Source organism: Trichosurus vulpecula, chromosome 5 (assembly GCF_011100635.1).
Source record: "Trichosurus vulpecula isolate mTriVul1 chromosome 5, mTriVul1.pri, whole genome shotgun sequence".
Lineage (NCBI taxonomy): Eukaryota > Metazoa > Chordata > Mammalia > Diprotodontia > Phalangeridae > Trichosurus > Trichosurus vulpecula.
Genome location: NC_050577.1, coordinates 42,968,681 through 42,985,811, shown reverse-complemented (window position 1 = coordinate 42,985,811; position 17,131 = coordinate 42,968,681). Strand labels below are relative to the sequence as shown.

The following is a 17,131-nucleotide window of genomic DNA, read 5'->3' as shown; positions in this document are numbered from 1 at the left end:
CCATGCTTCTGCTCATGCTGTTTCTTCTGCCTAGACTGCCCTCCCTGGGCTGTCCAAATATTATTCATCCTGTAAAGAAAGCCCAGCTCCACTCCTCCCTCCTCTGTACTTTGAGACCCCATGAATCACTGCCTTCTCTAAACATTTCCCACACGTGTTGTCAGGAACCAAATGGTCAGCACTTACTTGTCTCCTAATTGGTCTGTGCTCATTGGTTTTACCTCCCCAGCTACACCATTAATACCCTAGGAGTCAGTTATATTTACATATAGTACTGGGAACACACAAGATAGTCAGCAAATATGTGTTGACTGATGATTGAATGACATGATGAATAAGAAACTGTAATAAGAAACCTTGGAGAACTGAAGAAGAACAAGCTCAGTTGTCACAGCGAAAAGACAGAATGTTCACATGTACATGAACACACGTCTCCAACCCCCACAGTAAATCACTTCACTGAAACCAACCTCACCACAGCATTTAGCTCCCCCTCCACCCTTGTTAGGTATGTTCCCTCTTCTGGGCCACTGGGATACCACTCGGTGCGTTAGGATCACAAGGATTCAATCGTCTTCTCTATGGCCCGGCCTAACTGCCGAGGAGTGACTTGGCACCAAGGCTAGAATTAGCCGATTTAAAGCCCACTACGAAATGATGGTAAACTTGCCTTGTTTAGGAGCTCTGATGTTCCCCCTTCATTAAGTGGAACGAGTCTTGGCTTCATGTTCTCTGAATTAGACTAAAAATGTAATTAACAAAATGAAAATAGAATAAAGTTAAATTAAGCGACCCTTCACATGTTTAAGGCATAATAATAATAGCTAACATTCATATAACGCTCTGAGGCTTGTAAAGAGCTTTACAGACACCATCTCATGCCACCCTCACGGTTCTGTGACGTCAGTGCCATTATTATCCCTATTCTACAGTTGAAGATACTGAGGCTGGGCAGGGGGTGGGCAACTTGTTCAGGGTCACATGGCTGGGAAGGGCCTAGGTCAGCATTTGCACTGAGGTCTTCCTGATGATTACCCAGGAGCAAATGGGACTATCTATTGTTAATAGCTCAATCCAGTGGTCTGTGGTCTGAAGGTCAGCCCGGACGTGTCCGCACAGGCTCATCCCTGCAGGTGCAAGGAGATGGAGTTTCTGCTATAGAAAATCCCCTAAAGTGAGAAGGGGACATGATCAATCTGCTTTGGTGAAGGGAACATCTACCTGAGGGAAATCCCAGAGCCTTGAAATGCTGAAAAAGTGGGGGGCCGAGGATAAACAACTGCAGGTGGCCTCACTGACATGCCTGAGGACTTGGCAGAGGGAAACAGAGTGGGAGGAAGGAAAGAAAAAGAAGAGGCATCACCAACAACTGCCTGCGGGATTTAATAAGCGTTTAATCAATGTATGTTAACTGACACTGTATTGCTCCTTATTCTTGAGTAAGGCTATAGGAAAGGACCTCATTTTGCATGTTATTTTATTGCTCTTCAAATGAAGAAAAAAAAGCTAACATCCAAATCTATGATACCCTTTCATTTTTACAGTGTTATTGTCTACAAAGTGCTTTCATATATACGTATATATACATTACGTTTACAAAATGCTTTCATAGAAACAGAATATACCCTTAATTTCCTGTTTTACTATTTATAGATTTACCATATGATACATAATATATACATATATACGTGTGTATGTGTGTATTTGTACATAAAAACACACGCACACATTTGCTTGTAGCAGCCACCCTTTGAAGGAGCAGCTCAGTACAGTGGGGAAAGTGCTGAACTGAACACGCCAGAACACATGAGCCAGACTGTGGTTCTGCCACTGTTCCTGGGTGACCTTGGGCATGTCTCTTCTCCTCCTGAGGCCTCAGTCATCTTGTCTGCAGCCCATAGAGGATGTTCCAGGTCACCCAGAGATCAGCAGAGCCGGGCCCGGGCCTGTGGCCTCTGTTGCTGCCTCTTGTGATGAACAGCATTATTAATCTAAACAATTCAATGACTAAAGAAATTTCCAGAAGAGCTTTGAGAAATTACTTTTTCTGTACTTTGTAATTTAATTTCTTCAATTCACTGTAATATTTCAGTTATATGAAAGGGAAAAAGTATTTTTTTAAGCCTGATTTTCCATTTAACTGAGAGTCAAGGTATTTTGTCAATGACATTTCCCTGTCCTTAGCAAGGATGTCCTGATACTAACTCAAAAAAGCCTCCCAGTTGATCTTCCAAATGTTTATTTAAAATTATAGTACATTCTAACTGTATGACCCTGGGCAAGTCATTTAACCTCAACTGCCTCGCCACCCCCCCTCAAAAAAAATTATAGCACATGAAAGAGGCCTGAGAAAAATAAAATCAGGAGATTCTCTGAAGGCTAAATTGAGTAAAATGAAGGAAAAATGAAACCTTTCCTTAAAACGTCACATCAAAAAACCAGGTTTCAGAAGTCACTGAAAAATTATGAGTATTTCAAAAGTAAAGTTTAGTTAGAAATATCAGAAGTTATGGGTGCTTCTGTAAAACAATGAGGTAATTATTAAAGTATTTCATAAAATAAATGATAAAAATGCCAGTTTAAGCTATTTGTCATCATCATCACACTCACATAGTGGCTTCCTTACAACAACCCTGTGAGGTGGTACTGTATGTAACAGTATTGTCTTATCTCCCACAGTGACACAAACAGGAGAATTTGGAGGCAGGATTCAGACCTAAACCTCACTCCAAAGATCTGTGGTCTTTCTTTTAAGTCATGCTGCCTTTCAAGATCTGATCTCTTAGCCAGATGAAAAAGGCTGAGAGAGAAAGGAACAACCTCCTTAGAAAATGAAGGCCCAATGGGTGGGGAAGCACTGGCCAGAGCAGAAAGCAGCTCTCTCTCCCCTATGCAGCTGACTTTATGACTTTTGACATATGGATGTGTTTCCACAGTGACTTCCAAAGCTTTCTTACTTTATACAAAAGATTCAAAAGGCAGGTTTTAAGTTCTCCTGTAGCTTTTTAGCTTAGACTTCAGGGTTCACTGTGGCAGCAGGGGCTTGATGCTTTATTTGGCCTTTCAAGGCTTAGGTTAAAGCAGATATCCAAGTTTGAGATTTTCTAGAAAACTGGTACTCAGAGAAATGATGCAATCATGAGCTTTTTTGTTATGTAGTACTACAAGAAAGCAACCTAAGTGCACACACACACACACACACACACACACACACAAACACACACACACACACACACAATGGCAATATAAACAGAGGTTCATTCTCATCCCTGGAAATGAACTAGCGATGCAAGGAGGGAGATGTGTCAGCGAAGAAACACACTGGAAGCTGATAGTCAAGGGTCCTAATCAGCTGGAATAGAAAAGTTCTCAGGGTTCCTCACTGATGCTCTGGTAGGGGGAGCATCTTCACAAGGACTACAAACTGTAGGAGGGTCTTATGTTAACTCTAAGGCCACTGCAAGCAGATCAAGAGTGTGTGCAATCACAAAACTGCAAGGCGTATGTCTGACACTGTTACCAATGCCTTTATGCTTCTATGGTCGTTAGGACCACCTAGCCTGAGTGCCCCCATATTAGAATTCTATTATTATAAATATATTATCAAACTATAATCAAACAATCACACATCAAAATATTAAGCTTATAATTATTACACTTGAACATACTCATAGATTACCAAAGGCTTACGGGTAGAAGCAGGACAGGGAAGAAGAGAAGCGAGGACTGGGGGATGGGGAGGAGGGGAGGACCAAGTACTAATATTGGGGTTCTGAATAATCAAACTTTACCTTTTTATTTGAAGTGGTAAATTCTGCTTTTTCAAATTCTGCAACTTGTTCTAATAATTCTCTTGAAGAAACAAACAAAAATGCTTAAGAAACATACAAATCCTATAATACATGAGTATAAAAGACAATTTCTTCAAAGTTTCTATTTACAATAACAAAACCTATGTATAGAGATCAGCTGACGCCACAGCCTCATGACAAGGCAGTGACATAGAAAGTGGTCTGGGACCCAGCCAAGTCTCCCCATCTCCTTGGACACCTCACTTACTCCTGGAGCAGAAAGAACAAAATGCTGCCACAGAGATTTTTTCATATAATATGATTTTACGTAAACAGAGAGAGGGGTGAAGAGTAGGCCTGGGGCTTTATTCCTATTGGGCACTCCCAAACTCCCTCTCCCCACACAGGTAGGTCTCCATCTCCCCACGGTCCGTTTGTGCCAGCGCCTTGTTTGGTCCTCACAACCACCTGGGACAGAGGTGCTATCTTTCTTGTTGCTGTTCAATTGTGTCTGACTCTTCCTCACTGCCATTTGGGGTTTTCTTGGCAGAGTCACTGCAGTGCTTTGCCATTTCCTCCTCCAGCTCATTTTACAGATGAGGAAACTGAGGCAGACAGGGTGAAGTGACTTGCCCATGGTCACACAGCCAGTATGTATCTGAGGCCAGATTTGAACTCAGGTCTTCCTGACTCTAGGCTCAGGACTCTATCCACTGAGACACTTAGTTGCCTTCAACTTAAGTGCTATTATTATCAGATGTGAAATATGGTGGATAATTAATAGTAACTGAGGAAACAATCCAAGCTGTATGATTTATTAGCAAAACAGGCATAATAAATGGGTCAATGGACTCTGCATACAGAGTGAAACAGATTTTTATGTATTAAAAACAATCAAATAAGACCAATTAATTGAAAGAAAGAAAACAATTAACCAGGATACAAGATTAGGTAATCTGACTTCCAATTGGAGGAAAGACTGGGGGCTTTCTGAGCTGAGGAAGGGAGGGTGAACAGGCATAATTTCCTGAAATCAGAAAAAAAGGGTGTCCCACTTCCCTCAAGAGTCTGCATTCACAATCAAAGGAAAACAATAACTATCAGTTTGGGGCCAGTTTTCAGATAAGACACGTGGGTAAACTCCTTGCACAGGTCTGGATCTGGGGTTTCCAGCCAGAACAACGAGGCCCTTGGTGAGAGGTCTGTGAGCAGCAGAGAGGAGTGGTCCAGCTTCCTAGCCATTCGGGGCGAGGTTCAAACAATGCAGTGAAGCTTCTTCCCAATTCCCACAGCTGAATAAAAGTTTTCTCACAAGAAAGAAATTCAACTAGGCCCATAATTGAATAGAAAGGGAACTGAACTAGCGCCGGAACTGAGTCACAAGATGGAGTAAGTGTGGTTCACTCAATTCCCACAGAACACTGAGACAGACAGAGGTGAAGTGACTTGCCCAGGGTCACACAGCTAGTGTCTGAGGCCACATTTGAACTCAGGTCTTTGTGACTAGTACTCTCTTCACTGTGCCACTTAGTTGTATAAATAAATCCTAGCTCAGGATTGGGAAGATGTAATAATTTATCAGCAATCTATGTAATATTAATGCAGAATTACTACAGTTAACTCTAGATTATTTGTGCCCAGGTGATACACTTTGTGGATAGTAAGTTTTGAGTTGAGGCAGATATTTCTCTGTCTGTCTCTCTGTCTCTCTCTCTCTCTCTCTCTCCCTCCCTCCCTACCTCTCTCTCTCTCTCTCTTTCTCTCCACCCCCATCCCCCATCTCCTCCACACCAGTCAGTTTCTTACAGGTGTTCCCAACTAAAGTTGTCTCAGTCCCTGTCTTGCATCTCTCCACACTAAGTGGACTGTAGTCAATTCTTTATACTTAATGCTCTATAATGATTAGATTTAGTCAAAGCATTTCATTTACCTGAGATCCCAACAAGATCACTAGTATCATTCAAAAAGATCAAGAACATTGACAATTCCATGTAACTGTACTCATGTGCCTGTTAGGAATTTTCAGATGATCAAAAACAACTACTTACGTGTCACTTTATATTTAAGGACAAATTGATAGTTTCCTCATGCTACTCATTGGAAAAAAGAACCTCTGAAACAGATGTTGTCTTTTGTATCTTTCTAAAGATATTATCTTTAGAAAAAGTTTTCAAATATTTAATTACCTTTATCTTTTAGATGATTTTTGTATAGAACACAGATAACATTGATTCTCACAATTTAAAAGATTAGCATAATCTAGTAACTATGCAAATATTTTTTTCCCTTGCCCTAGTTTCTTCACACACACTAAAAGAAAATCAGATCAGCAATAAGACGCCTTTCTTAGGGAAACGCTATAGCTTGCTATGCTTATAATCACAGGTGTAAATGATATTACCGATTTTCCAGCTCTGAGATGTCTGTCTGTAGCTTAAGGTACCACTTCTCTGCCTGTGAAAACAGCTGCCGAAGAAGCAACACGTTGGTACAGGAAGTATTGATGAGCTCGGACTCTACTTCACTATGAACCACAGTCTGTAACTCATTCAGAACTTCAGTTACTTCGTCCATGGTGAAAGTCTCATCTACCAACCTAAATTTAAAAAAGAAAAGAAAAAGACGAAAAACTACTTTTAAATAAAGTCATCAAAACGATCCATAAAATTGAACTGAAAATAACAAGTCTTCACCTCATGTCATTTAGCACAGTACTTGGCATATGGGAAAGTGCTTAATCAATACTTTTTTCAAAAAGAGTGGACTATAAGTTAAAACACCTGTCACAAGTAATTAAGGTGGGACTTTTTTTTTTGTTACTGTTTTCTCTTTTGGAGCACTTATTTAATCAAGTGCCCTCCATGAGTCTGGCCTTGTTTCTTTGATTAAATAGAGAGTCTCTGATGACCTGCCTACTTCAAGGGAAAGCCTAGTTTACATGAGTTTGAGTCACGTTTGTGATGCCAGAAGCTTTTAGGTCATGTGGGTTTGAGTCACATGTTGTGACGCCCTTTGACCCTGAACAGAGTACATAAACTCAGAGGTTGGTGTTTTTGCCTTTGGGGCTCACTCATGGAAGGAGTGTTGAGATTCTGGGTAAACTGTTGTAACTGCCCCCCAGCTTTGCTAACCCAGACCCACTGGCTCTTCTCTGGTAGCTATGAATTGCGATTTGGTCTGTTTATATCGTCTCTGTAATTTGTTTGTATTTGCTCTGACGTTCAGGGTGCTGTTTGATTAAAGTGAGATTGTTAACCCCTTAACGTTGCTTTCCTTAGAAAAGCAGATCAAAGAACCCGTGCTGGCACCTCTTGCTGCTGGTCTTACACCTCAGCAGCAGCTGCTGGTTACAACACCTTATAAACAATCTTCTAAATAACTCATATTTTAGCAGCACCTTAAGATTTCATCTCAAAAACACTGAGAGGAGGGTAGCACAAGTATTGTCAATGCAGTCAAGCAGCATTTATTAATTGCTTCCCACTGGGAACACAAAGAAAGGCACAAACCAGTCCCTACTCTCAATAGTCCACAGCCTAGAGCCTACTAAGGGTCCTGGCTGGGCTTTGAATCTAGCCTTCGAGGCTCCTAGGACTGGGCTCTTTCCACTTAGTAAAACACAAAAGAAAGTTGAAGATGGATTAGTTTATCCCATCAGTGATTAGAGTGATTCGTGCACATATTTAATACTTATTGTATCTCTGCATATTTTAAAACTCATCACTTTTTTCTTTAGTTGAGCTTTTTAGTTGAAAAAAGTTCAATTTTCTCTCCTCTTATTTTTATGTATCTTAACACTCAATCTCAGCAATTCTTTTTTTGCTGTTTTCTCTTTCTAAATAAACAAGAGTATAAACCTACTTAAGTTTTATTATGTGTGTATGTAAAAAAAAAGTTTAACTTTCCTCTTAACAGTCTAAAGGCCCCAACTAGTAACAAAATACAGCCAGTTAAAACCACAACTCTCCCCTCTCCCCCTTCAAACAAAAAGGCCCTCTTAGAGAGATCAAAATCACTTCTCACACCCAACTCTACTGTAATGTCGAGCAGTCTTGGAAAAGAGCTGACAGCTTAGGGGAGAGCCTCTAGAAAACCATCCTTCCTACCCTTCAGAAAATACAGATATGGGAAAAAAATCCCTGAAGTGATGCCCTTCCTCTTCCTTCAGGCTGTCTTTTCACCAGTTAGAGTGGACTCCCTTACCCTTCTCATTCACCAAAGCATTCTATAAATGTTATCTGTCCTTGGCACTTTAACAGCAATCGCTGTCACAGCTTTTTCAGGATTTATGGACCCTCGTTACCTTGCCACTGAACTGATTTTCAAAAAGGTTATTCAGTAAAAACTAAGCTATACCAGGGTATCATCACGCTGTCATAATTGGGGTTATCCACCAAATGCATCCACCACCTTGACCTTGACTACATTGAATGATTTGCTTAGACAGGAGAAACCAGTTGTTTCCCTTATGTGAATTTCCTAAATGAGTCTTATCCCTTTGAGGACCTCACCATTTTAATTCTAACTACTCTTGATAGAAACCTCTCTAAAATGTTTGCCACAGGAAAGAGAGAACGTTGAACACACTTTAATGCTTTCTTGAGTACTCTCGGTCATCATAAAGACCGTCAGTTCTCATACTACGCTGGGGATGTGAGCACTCGAAGGCCAAAATCAACCTGTTCCAATTACACACAGTGGAAGAAAAGGTGCTGATGCATTGGTGGATAGAGTTTCCTCACCAAGGACTTTTCTATGCCAGTAAAATTACAGGCCCAATCTCTCCCTATCCTCAGTGCCCCGAAATGCCACAAGCACAGTAGGCGCTTAATAGAGGAGGCCGATTCACTCATTCAGCAATGCCAGTAGGGACCACTGTGCTTCGAAGGGCTGCTTTGTCCTGCTCCAGACAACAGATTGCTGCGCTCTTCTAATTCTGGGCTCACTGCTTATTTTTCCCATTGCTTACTAGCTGTGTGATCCTGGGCAAATCACTTTACCCTGTTTGCCTCAGTTTCTCATCTGTGAAATGGGCTGGAGAAAAAAAAGGCAAACCACTCTAGTATTTTTGCCAAGGAAATCCCAAATGGTGTCACAAAGAATCAGACACGACTAAAAAACAACTCAATAAATTTCCCATTGCAGGCTGTCATGCTGCTTGCCTCTAGCACTCACCCCTCACCCCACACCTACCACATAATTTCTTGCTTTAATATGTTGTGTGACAAGAAATAAGACAGTCTAAGTTGTTGAAATTGCATGTCAAACAAGAGTTATCTGATTGTTTTCCCTGATTTTGTTTTGTTTTTATAAAGAGGAGACTATGAGGGTGATTACTGGGAAATAATTGTGATTTAAAAAATACATTAATACAGCTTAAAAAAGGACACTCAAAAAGGTTTTGACTAAGGGATTCTTTTATGGAACAAAATGCCTGGGCTTTGTGACAGCTGTTGATCACCACAATAGCTGGGGCAGCCATCCATATGCATCCAAACCCACAGAGTGCTGAGGTTTTCAGAAATCTGATCTCTGGATAAATGGGTGTTAATGGTACTTTCATTTCACTCTACTCCTTATCCCCATGTATGGTTTTCATTGGCTCTCATTAACCTTCCAGATCAAATACTAACTTGTCATGGGCTTTAAGACCCTCCATGAATTTGTCCAGCCACAAATAATAATTCTCATCTCTTGCTACGGAAATGTCTATGTTGATTCTGTGGTTTCCTATATCTCACTAATACACCAACTCTTGACTATTATTTCCTAGCATAGTGCTCTAAACAATTCAGGCCCTCACTAGCAATATTCCCAGGAACACTGCAATATGGTGCTAGAAGTAATCTCCTCCCATTGGCCAATGTAAAGGTCCCGGCTCTTCTTGGGTTTAAAATTATTTGCTTATCATCTTCTGGTACCTGCTCTCCTTGATATCTTGGAAGCAGGAATCTACAGTCTTGAGTCTCAAACCTCTTTTTGAACGGGCAAAACGCATGTAATTGATAATTTCATTTTGATGGTGATCATTTAGACCTAATTCCGCCTGAAAAAGAGAAAAGTAAAGCTGTTTATTACTTCTGAAATTGATTATAAATTCCATTAAGTATAGGATGCTGATAATACACCTGGTTTATAGATTTCCATTGCAGAACTGCTTTACAGGAAACTCACTTAATGCAAAAAATATTTTTAAAAATAGTATGGTACAAGTATAGCGTGGTAAAAATGGTACTTGGAAAGAGTTCTGTACTCAAATTCAGAGGAATGTGGGCTGGAATTCCACCTCCTCTATTTCCAAGCTGGATAATCATGGGCAAGTCACTTAACTTTTCTGGGTCTCAATTTCCTCTCTTTGAAGTCGATAATAATACCTGTAGTATCAACCTCATAGGATTTTGTGAGACTCTCATGAGAAGATGCATGGAAAGCAGTTCGGTAAATCTTCGAGTGCTCTATAAAGTGAGCAATTTTAAAGATTAAGATGAAGACAATGCTCTAAGTACATCATGCAACTGCTAGCTTAAAAAGCAGGAGTAGCAATGATGACACCAGCAAAAACTGAATAAATTTAAACTATACAACATGAAAAAGAGAAACAAGAGTATAACATAACAGTGACACACTAAATTAATCAATATTTAACAATATTTTACTTGCATGTGCCAAAACTTTGACGGTGAAATTCACAAAAGGTTAACAATATGAGAAATGGCCATTGTATATATATATATTTCAACTGCTTATTCAACAAGCAGGAAATAAAAGCCAGATGATTAAAGCACCTGTGACCTTCTTCCTGCCCCCATCCCTTCTATACCCTAAGGAAGATAATCTATATCTACAGATTTGAGCTGAACTGATCTAGCTAAGATCGAGTATCTCAAACATGCATCAGCACTCTCTCTACAGCCAGCCCAAACTCAGGACTCCACCAGCCACCTTGATCATCAGAATCCAACAGGACGCTGGCTATAATGAAGCCCTGTGGCTCCACTCAGTCCAGCTGTGCTTCTGAGGTGTAGGCTGACTAGGCCACAACTCTTTTCCCTCCCTTCCTACACCACTCTCTGCTCCCTCATATTCATCCAAGTCATTCCCATTCATCTGGTTCCCTTCTCTCACTCTTCCCTATTTTGTAATGTGACCTCTGAACTTCTTTCTTCCCATTGGAGCCTGTGTGCTCTCCTTAGAAACCTCCTTGTCTATATCTTGTGTTTACTTACCTATGTACCTGTTTCCCCCCACAGCATAAACTCTTTGAGAATAAATGGGAGAAGCCGGGAATGCACATTCTTTTCAGCAGCACTTGGAGCTCAAATCAAAACTAATCCCATACAAAGTCATGAAAAGCTCTGGGAAATTCCAAAAGGTATAATAATGTGGGCCCTATTTTCAAGCTACAATGTAATAGAATTATTTTTTAATGTGTAAAGATAAAAATCCCTAAAACATTAAAACAGTAATTGGGTTAAATGAGAAACTGTAATTATTATTAAAAGGTAATAAAAATAATACTATAAACCAAAAGCAATGGGATGCCATCAAAGTAGTTCTGAAGCAAATTTCAGCATTTCAGGTCTAGACTTATAAGAGGTGAAATCAGGACTAAATTAAGTTGGAACCTACAGACACTATAAAAGGAATAAAGAGTAATTCAAGGCAAAGTTGTTAAAGGAATGAAAAATATGAAAGAGCATAAATATATAGAAAATGAAGTGACAGGTAAAGTCAAGAGCTTTTTTTTCCTAAAAGATCAATGAAATCAGCAAACCACTAGTAAACAATTAAAGCAGGAGAGAGAAAACACAAGACATAAGATCAAAAATTAAAAGAGTCCTCAAACACTAAAAAAAGGATTAGTGGGGATAAATATAGCACAGTTATATGCTAGCAAGTTAGAGAAATTAAATGGATGACTACTTACAAAGATATAAAATAATAAAAACTGATGCAACAAGAAACTGGTAACCAATACTTTAATGGAGGGGGGGGGAAATAAGACAAGTTGTCACTGAATTATGACCTTGCCTCCACCTCCCAAAACCCCAAACACAGTGCTGAAGAGCTCCATAGGGTTATTTAAAAAAAAAACCAAACTTTCAAAGAACAACCAGGCCCCACAATGTGTGCCCAAATAGAGAGATGGAAGTAGTGCAATGCCTTTCATATGGCAAATACAATCATGTTTTTTAAATCTCACGAAGAATTTACTTAATGTAGACAGACACAAAACCTAAATAAGATGTAAGATAAATACAGAAGCACATTTTAAAAAGTAGACCTCACAAACAGTTTTTGTGACAAAGATGGAAGGAAAGCTCAGTATTTACAAAAATATATAAACAAAAATACTGACACCCAAATTCCTCTAATACCACTATTTTTCAGGTGTTGTTGGACACTGCAGTCTCTCATTTCTGTGCCCTCTGTATTCATTCATATGATAATCACAGTCCTTCTGGTCCTCATCACTTCTCAGTAGGCGGAATGCAATGGCTCAGTCATTTTTCTCCCTGTCCATTGTCTCTCACCTCTTCAATCCATCCTCCACTTACCTACAAAACTGGTATTTCTAAAGCACAAGTTTAAACATCTGCTCAAGAAACTTCACAGTGCCCACTGCTTTCTGGATAAACTAGAGGCAAAGTCCCCAAACATCTCCATTTGCCTTCTAAAGTCCTTCACAATCTGCCTCTCCCTATCTTTCCAGGCACAGTAGAGGTGGCCTGTTAGCTGCTCCCACACACATCTCCTATTCATCTCCATGTCTTTGTGCAGTCTGTCCTCCAATGTCTGAAACGCTCTCTTTCCTGACCTTCATTTATTAGAGCCCACAATTCCCTTCAAGGCTCACTCAGCTCAAGGGCAACTTCATTCCAGAAGTCTTTCCTGAGTCCCTGAGTTAATAATATCCCCTAGTCCACACCAAAAACAGTATGTTTATTTTGTACATACTTATCTATAAACATCTTGATTTTGTATCAGCAGTGTCTGACCCAATGTCTGGCACCTAGCAGGTACACAAATGCTTGTTGATTGATTGAGAGAATATTAAATGTATATAGACAAATTTTAGTTTTAAAAAGCAGGCATTATTGAAGTGGCCCTCAATTTGGAATGTTATAATAATATCTGTAGGGCCATCAACCTGGGACTGTTTTTGATTGGTGAGTGAGCAGAAACTCACACAGACCAGACCATGCTATATATCCCATCCAACATTCTCACCAATCCCCCCATCCCATACCACACCCCATTGCAAATTTTTTGCCAATACCCTGCATGTCTTCCTCACCACTCCATACTTTGCAACCTCTGAGCACAATAATCAAATTAATACTCAGACAGCTTCTAGAAAGAGTAGGATAATCCTCTGCCTTTTCCCTCTATCAGAAAGTGGGTTCCTTGATGGCAGGGACTCTGCTTTTTATTCATATCTCTGAGATGAGCATCCTGCATGGCACAGCATATCCTATGGTTTAATAAATGCTTTTCACTCATTTCTACAGAGGCCTGGGTCTGAGCTTTACATTTTGGGCATGTCCTCCAGTGGCAAGACACCTAGCTTGGCTATGTAGGAGACTCTGTAAAGCACTGAGGCTGAGGCAGCAGATGTTCATAATGTTCTGTGTAGTTTGGTATCACACAAAGGACACAGGTTTTAGAGAACACAGTAAGTATTTTTCTGTACACATGCTTCCCATACCACACCCTAGATAACAGCAGCTCTTTGATGGCATAAATGGTTCTGGGTTTGTCTTTGGATGATTCACTATAGTCCAGGTGAGAGCAATAGGGAGGTGAACTATGTTTACTAAAGATTATAAAAAAGGGGCCAGATTAAAGAGATGTTGTAGAAGTAGAACCAACAAGAAGAGGCAACTGATGAGGGGGTGAGAGACTGAAGAATCAAGAGGTCATTCTGGAATTATGCTCTACAAGTCACTAAACTGAATACTTCTTAACCCATCAACACTACTGTACTAGGCTACACCCCCAAAGAGATAAAAGAAAGACTAAAGAGACCCATGCTAAAAAAAAGATTATAGTGTTCTTTTTGTAGTAGCAAAGAACTGGAAACAAGGGGGTGTGCATCATTTGGGGAATGGTTAAACAAATTGTGCTATATGAATGTAATGGAATATCATTGTGCTGGAAGAAATGATAAAATAGATGGATTCAAAGAAGCCTCAGAAGATTGAGGTGAACTGATGCACATAGGAAGTAGAAGTATAACCAGGACAACCATTTACACAATAACTACATCGTAAAGGAAAACAATGTTGAAAGAGTTAAGAATTCTGATCTATGCAATGTAATGTTGTTGTTCAGTCATTTTTCAGCCATGTGTGACTCTTCTGGACCCTATTTGGGGCTTTCTTGGCAAAGGTACTATAGTGGTTTACCATTTCCTTCTCCAGCTCATTTTACATATGAGGAACTGAGACAACCAGAGTTAAGTGACTTGCCCAGGGTCACTCTGCTAGTAAGTGTCTGAAGCAAGATTTGAACTCAGGTCCTCCTGACTCCAGGGCCTGCACTCTATTCATTGCGCCACCTAGCAGCCCAAAATGATCTATGCAATAATCAACCACAATTACAGAGAATTGATGGTAAAGCAGGCTATCCACCCCTGACAGAGATGTGATGGACCCAAAATGCAGAATGAAATATACATCTTTGTATAAGGCCAATTTGGGAATTTGTTTTGCTTGACAATGCATGTTTGCTCCAAGGGTTTCCTTTCCCTTTTTCTTTTCAATGGGAGGTGGGCTGGGAGAGAGGTAATCTAGGGGTAGGATGGGAGGAAGAGGAGAAGAAGAAAGAAAGAAAGGAAGTTAGCAAGGAAAAAAGAAAGAAAGGAAAAGGAAAAAGATTCATCCAATCTTTTTTTTTTTAAAGCAAAGCAAAGAACAGAAGGGAGGCCAGAATAGATGACAGACAAGTAGAACAGCTTTGAAACTTACAATTTTTTTTAAAAAAAGTAACAAGTTATATACAATAGATAGTTTCATGTTCAGTAGTTTTTTTTTGTTCTACTCTGTGCATGAAAACACCTATCTTATTTAGTACCTGTAAGGTTCAGAATTTAAAAGTAAAATAAAAAATAGGCAAGGTTATGACCTGTTGTGAGCCTGGGTGACCAAAGGGATGGAGGCACTCTCAACAGAAAAAGGAAAATCATGAAGAGGGGATGGTTAGAGAAGAAACACGAAGCTGAAGCCCTTGAACTTGGTTTTAAAAAATATTTTGATAACCACATTTCAACATAATTGGTTTCCTTTGTAATCCTGTGCATTTTAGATTTCCAAAAGCATTGTGAACAAGAGTAAAGAGGCTTCCCCAGACTGAGAAAGAGGTCCATGACCAAAAAAAAAAAAAGATAAAGAAGCCCTGCTTTAAGGGGAAAGATACTGAGTTCTATTTTGGACATGATGAGTTTAAGACACAGTATATTCAGTTGGAAATTTCTACTAAGTAGTCGGTGATGAGGGACAAGGGCTGAATACTGTATATAGATTTGGGAGTCATCTTCAGAGATAATATTTGGAAACCATGAAAACTGATGAGATCACTGAGATAAGAGGACTCAGAACAGGGCCCTGGAGCTTGCCCACACATGGAGAGCAGGACACTGATGTTGAGGGACCAAAGGAGACTGAAAAGGAGTAGCCAGAAGCCAAACTTCAGGAGGTTGAGGAAATGAGAGGGGAGGAAGTGGAGGCAAGAGAGGAGACAGCACTTCTCAGCCCTTTGCAACCTAGCATCCAGCCTCATTAGTAAATTGAAACGCTCTTCAAAGGGACCACTGATCTCTTAATTGCCAAGCCTGAATGGCTTTTCTCAATGCTCATTCTTCTTGACCTTTCTACAGCACTTGGCGCCGTTGACCGTTTCCCGCTGGAAACACTCTCCCCTCTGGATTTTTGTAGTCTGCCTTTTCTTAGGCACCCTGAACAACATCCCCCCACCCACTTAGCAAATCTTGTCCTGGATCACTCCAATAGCCTCCTCATCATTTCCCCCTCATTTCCCACTTTCCCTGGAGTCTCTTCCTGCTCCAACCCATCCTGCCAAAGTACTTTCCTGAAGTTCAGGTCTTGCATGCACTCAAGGAACTGAAGGGGTTCCTCATCGTCCCAGGACCAAATATAAAACCCTCCGTTTGGAATTTAAACCTCCGCACCCCCTGGCACCCCCTTCCACCTTTCCAGCCTTTTTACACTTTACTCCCTTCCAGGCACTTCTTCCACATTAGGCTTTTCTTGGTTCCCCGGGAGGTAGTGGCTTCTGCACGGGCACTTTCCAGCCGCTCTCTCTGTACCTTGTACGGACATAGTTATCTAGGGTTATTCTCTCTCCTCCCCCTCCCCCCCCAACTGGAAGCTAAGTTTCTTAAGGGCAGGGACCGTTTGGGTCTTTTCTTTGTATTCCTAGCCCTGAGCGAAGTACTTGGCGCGTGGCAGGCACCTATCGTGCGCTGAGTGACACCTCTAAACGTGTGCTCGGACCTTTCCCTTCATCAGCTTGTGAACCTTGCAGTGTTACGGGGACTTTTGGGGGGGGGGGTAGGCACAATGTGGAGGGGGCAGGGTCAAGCTTGGAGGAGGGGAAGCATTTCCCGTCAGGAATCGGGGGGGGCCGGGGTGGAGATGGCAGGGATGGATGGCCCGAGCTTACTGACCCGGGCTTTGGGTGACTCCTCCCTCTCCGTGCCTTAATTTCCCCCTCTGTAAAATGAAGGGGTCGGTATCCATGCTCACCGAGGGCCCCGGCCCGCCCCAGATCCCGGATGAGGCGGCCTGTCTAGGCCCGGGCCGGGATGAGGTCCCCGGCCCGGCCCCGGCCCCTCACCGGGTGCAGCCCCCGCCGCCCCTGGGCAGGCTGGGACTCACCATGGCGGGCAGGAGTCGGTCACGGCGAGGGGAGAGGGCCGAAGACGAAGACAACAAGTCCGGGGACTGGGGGAGGCCCGCGAAGGGAAGCTGTTTAGAAGCCGCCCGTTGCCATGGAGAACGGAGGCTCTCGACCCCGCCGTCCCTGCGCCCTCATTGGTCTGGGGACATCACGTGAGCGGAAATGATCTCGAAGGGACTGACGTCTCCCTTAGCCCTGTTGGCAGAATCCGGAGCGTGCGGAACTTTTCTTCCAGCTGCGCAAGCGCGGGGAGATCTTTCGGTCCAGAAGACTTGTTGCTAAGGGTGATTGACAGGCGCAAACCCAATACGCGTGCGTATTGGAGCATTCAGCTCTAGGCACGTTCGCCGTGGATCAGTGGACGGACTCCCATTATTCTCCTGGGGCTCAAGGCACCGGGTGCCACTCGTATGGCGCTG

The 17,131-nt window shown here is 41.6% G+C and overlaps 1 protein-coding gene across 1 annotated transcript in view; it reads right to left on the bottom strand.

Moving 5' to 3' along the window:
- LZTFL1 (leucine zipper transcription factor like 1) overlaps window positions 1-16,862 on the bottom strand; it is a 29,410-nt gene extending 12,548 nt beyond the window's left edge. The window contains exons 1-5 of the mRNA XM_036760964.1: window positions 16,691-16,862; window positions 9,713-9,837; window positions 6,193-6,387; window positions 3,792-3,852; window positions 671-742 (exon numbers count right to left, since the gene is read on the bottom strand). Of these exons, the coding sequence (XP_036616859.1) occupies window positions 671-742; window positions 3,792-3,852; window positions 6,193-6,387; window positions 9,713-9,837; window positions 16,691-16,693 (456 nt within the window). The 5' untranslated portion in view covers window positions 16,694-16,862. The remainder of the gene's footprint in view (window positions 1-670; window positions 743-3,791; window positions 3,853-6,192; window positions 6,388-9,712; window positions 9,838-16,690) is intronic.
- Window positions 16,863-17,131: the final 269 nt, after the last annotated feature.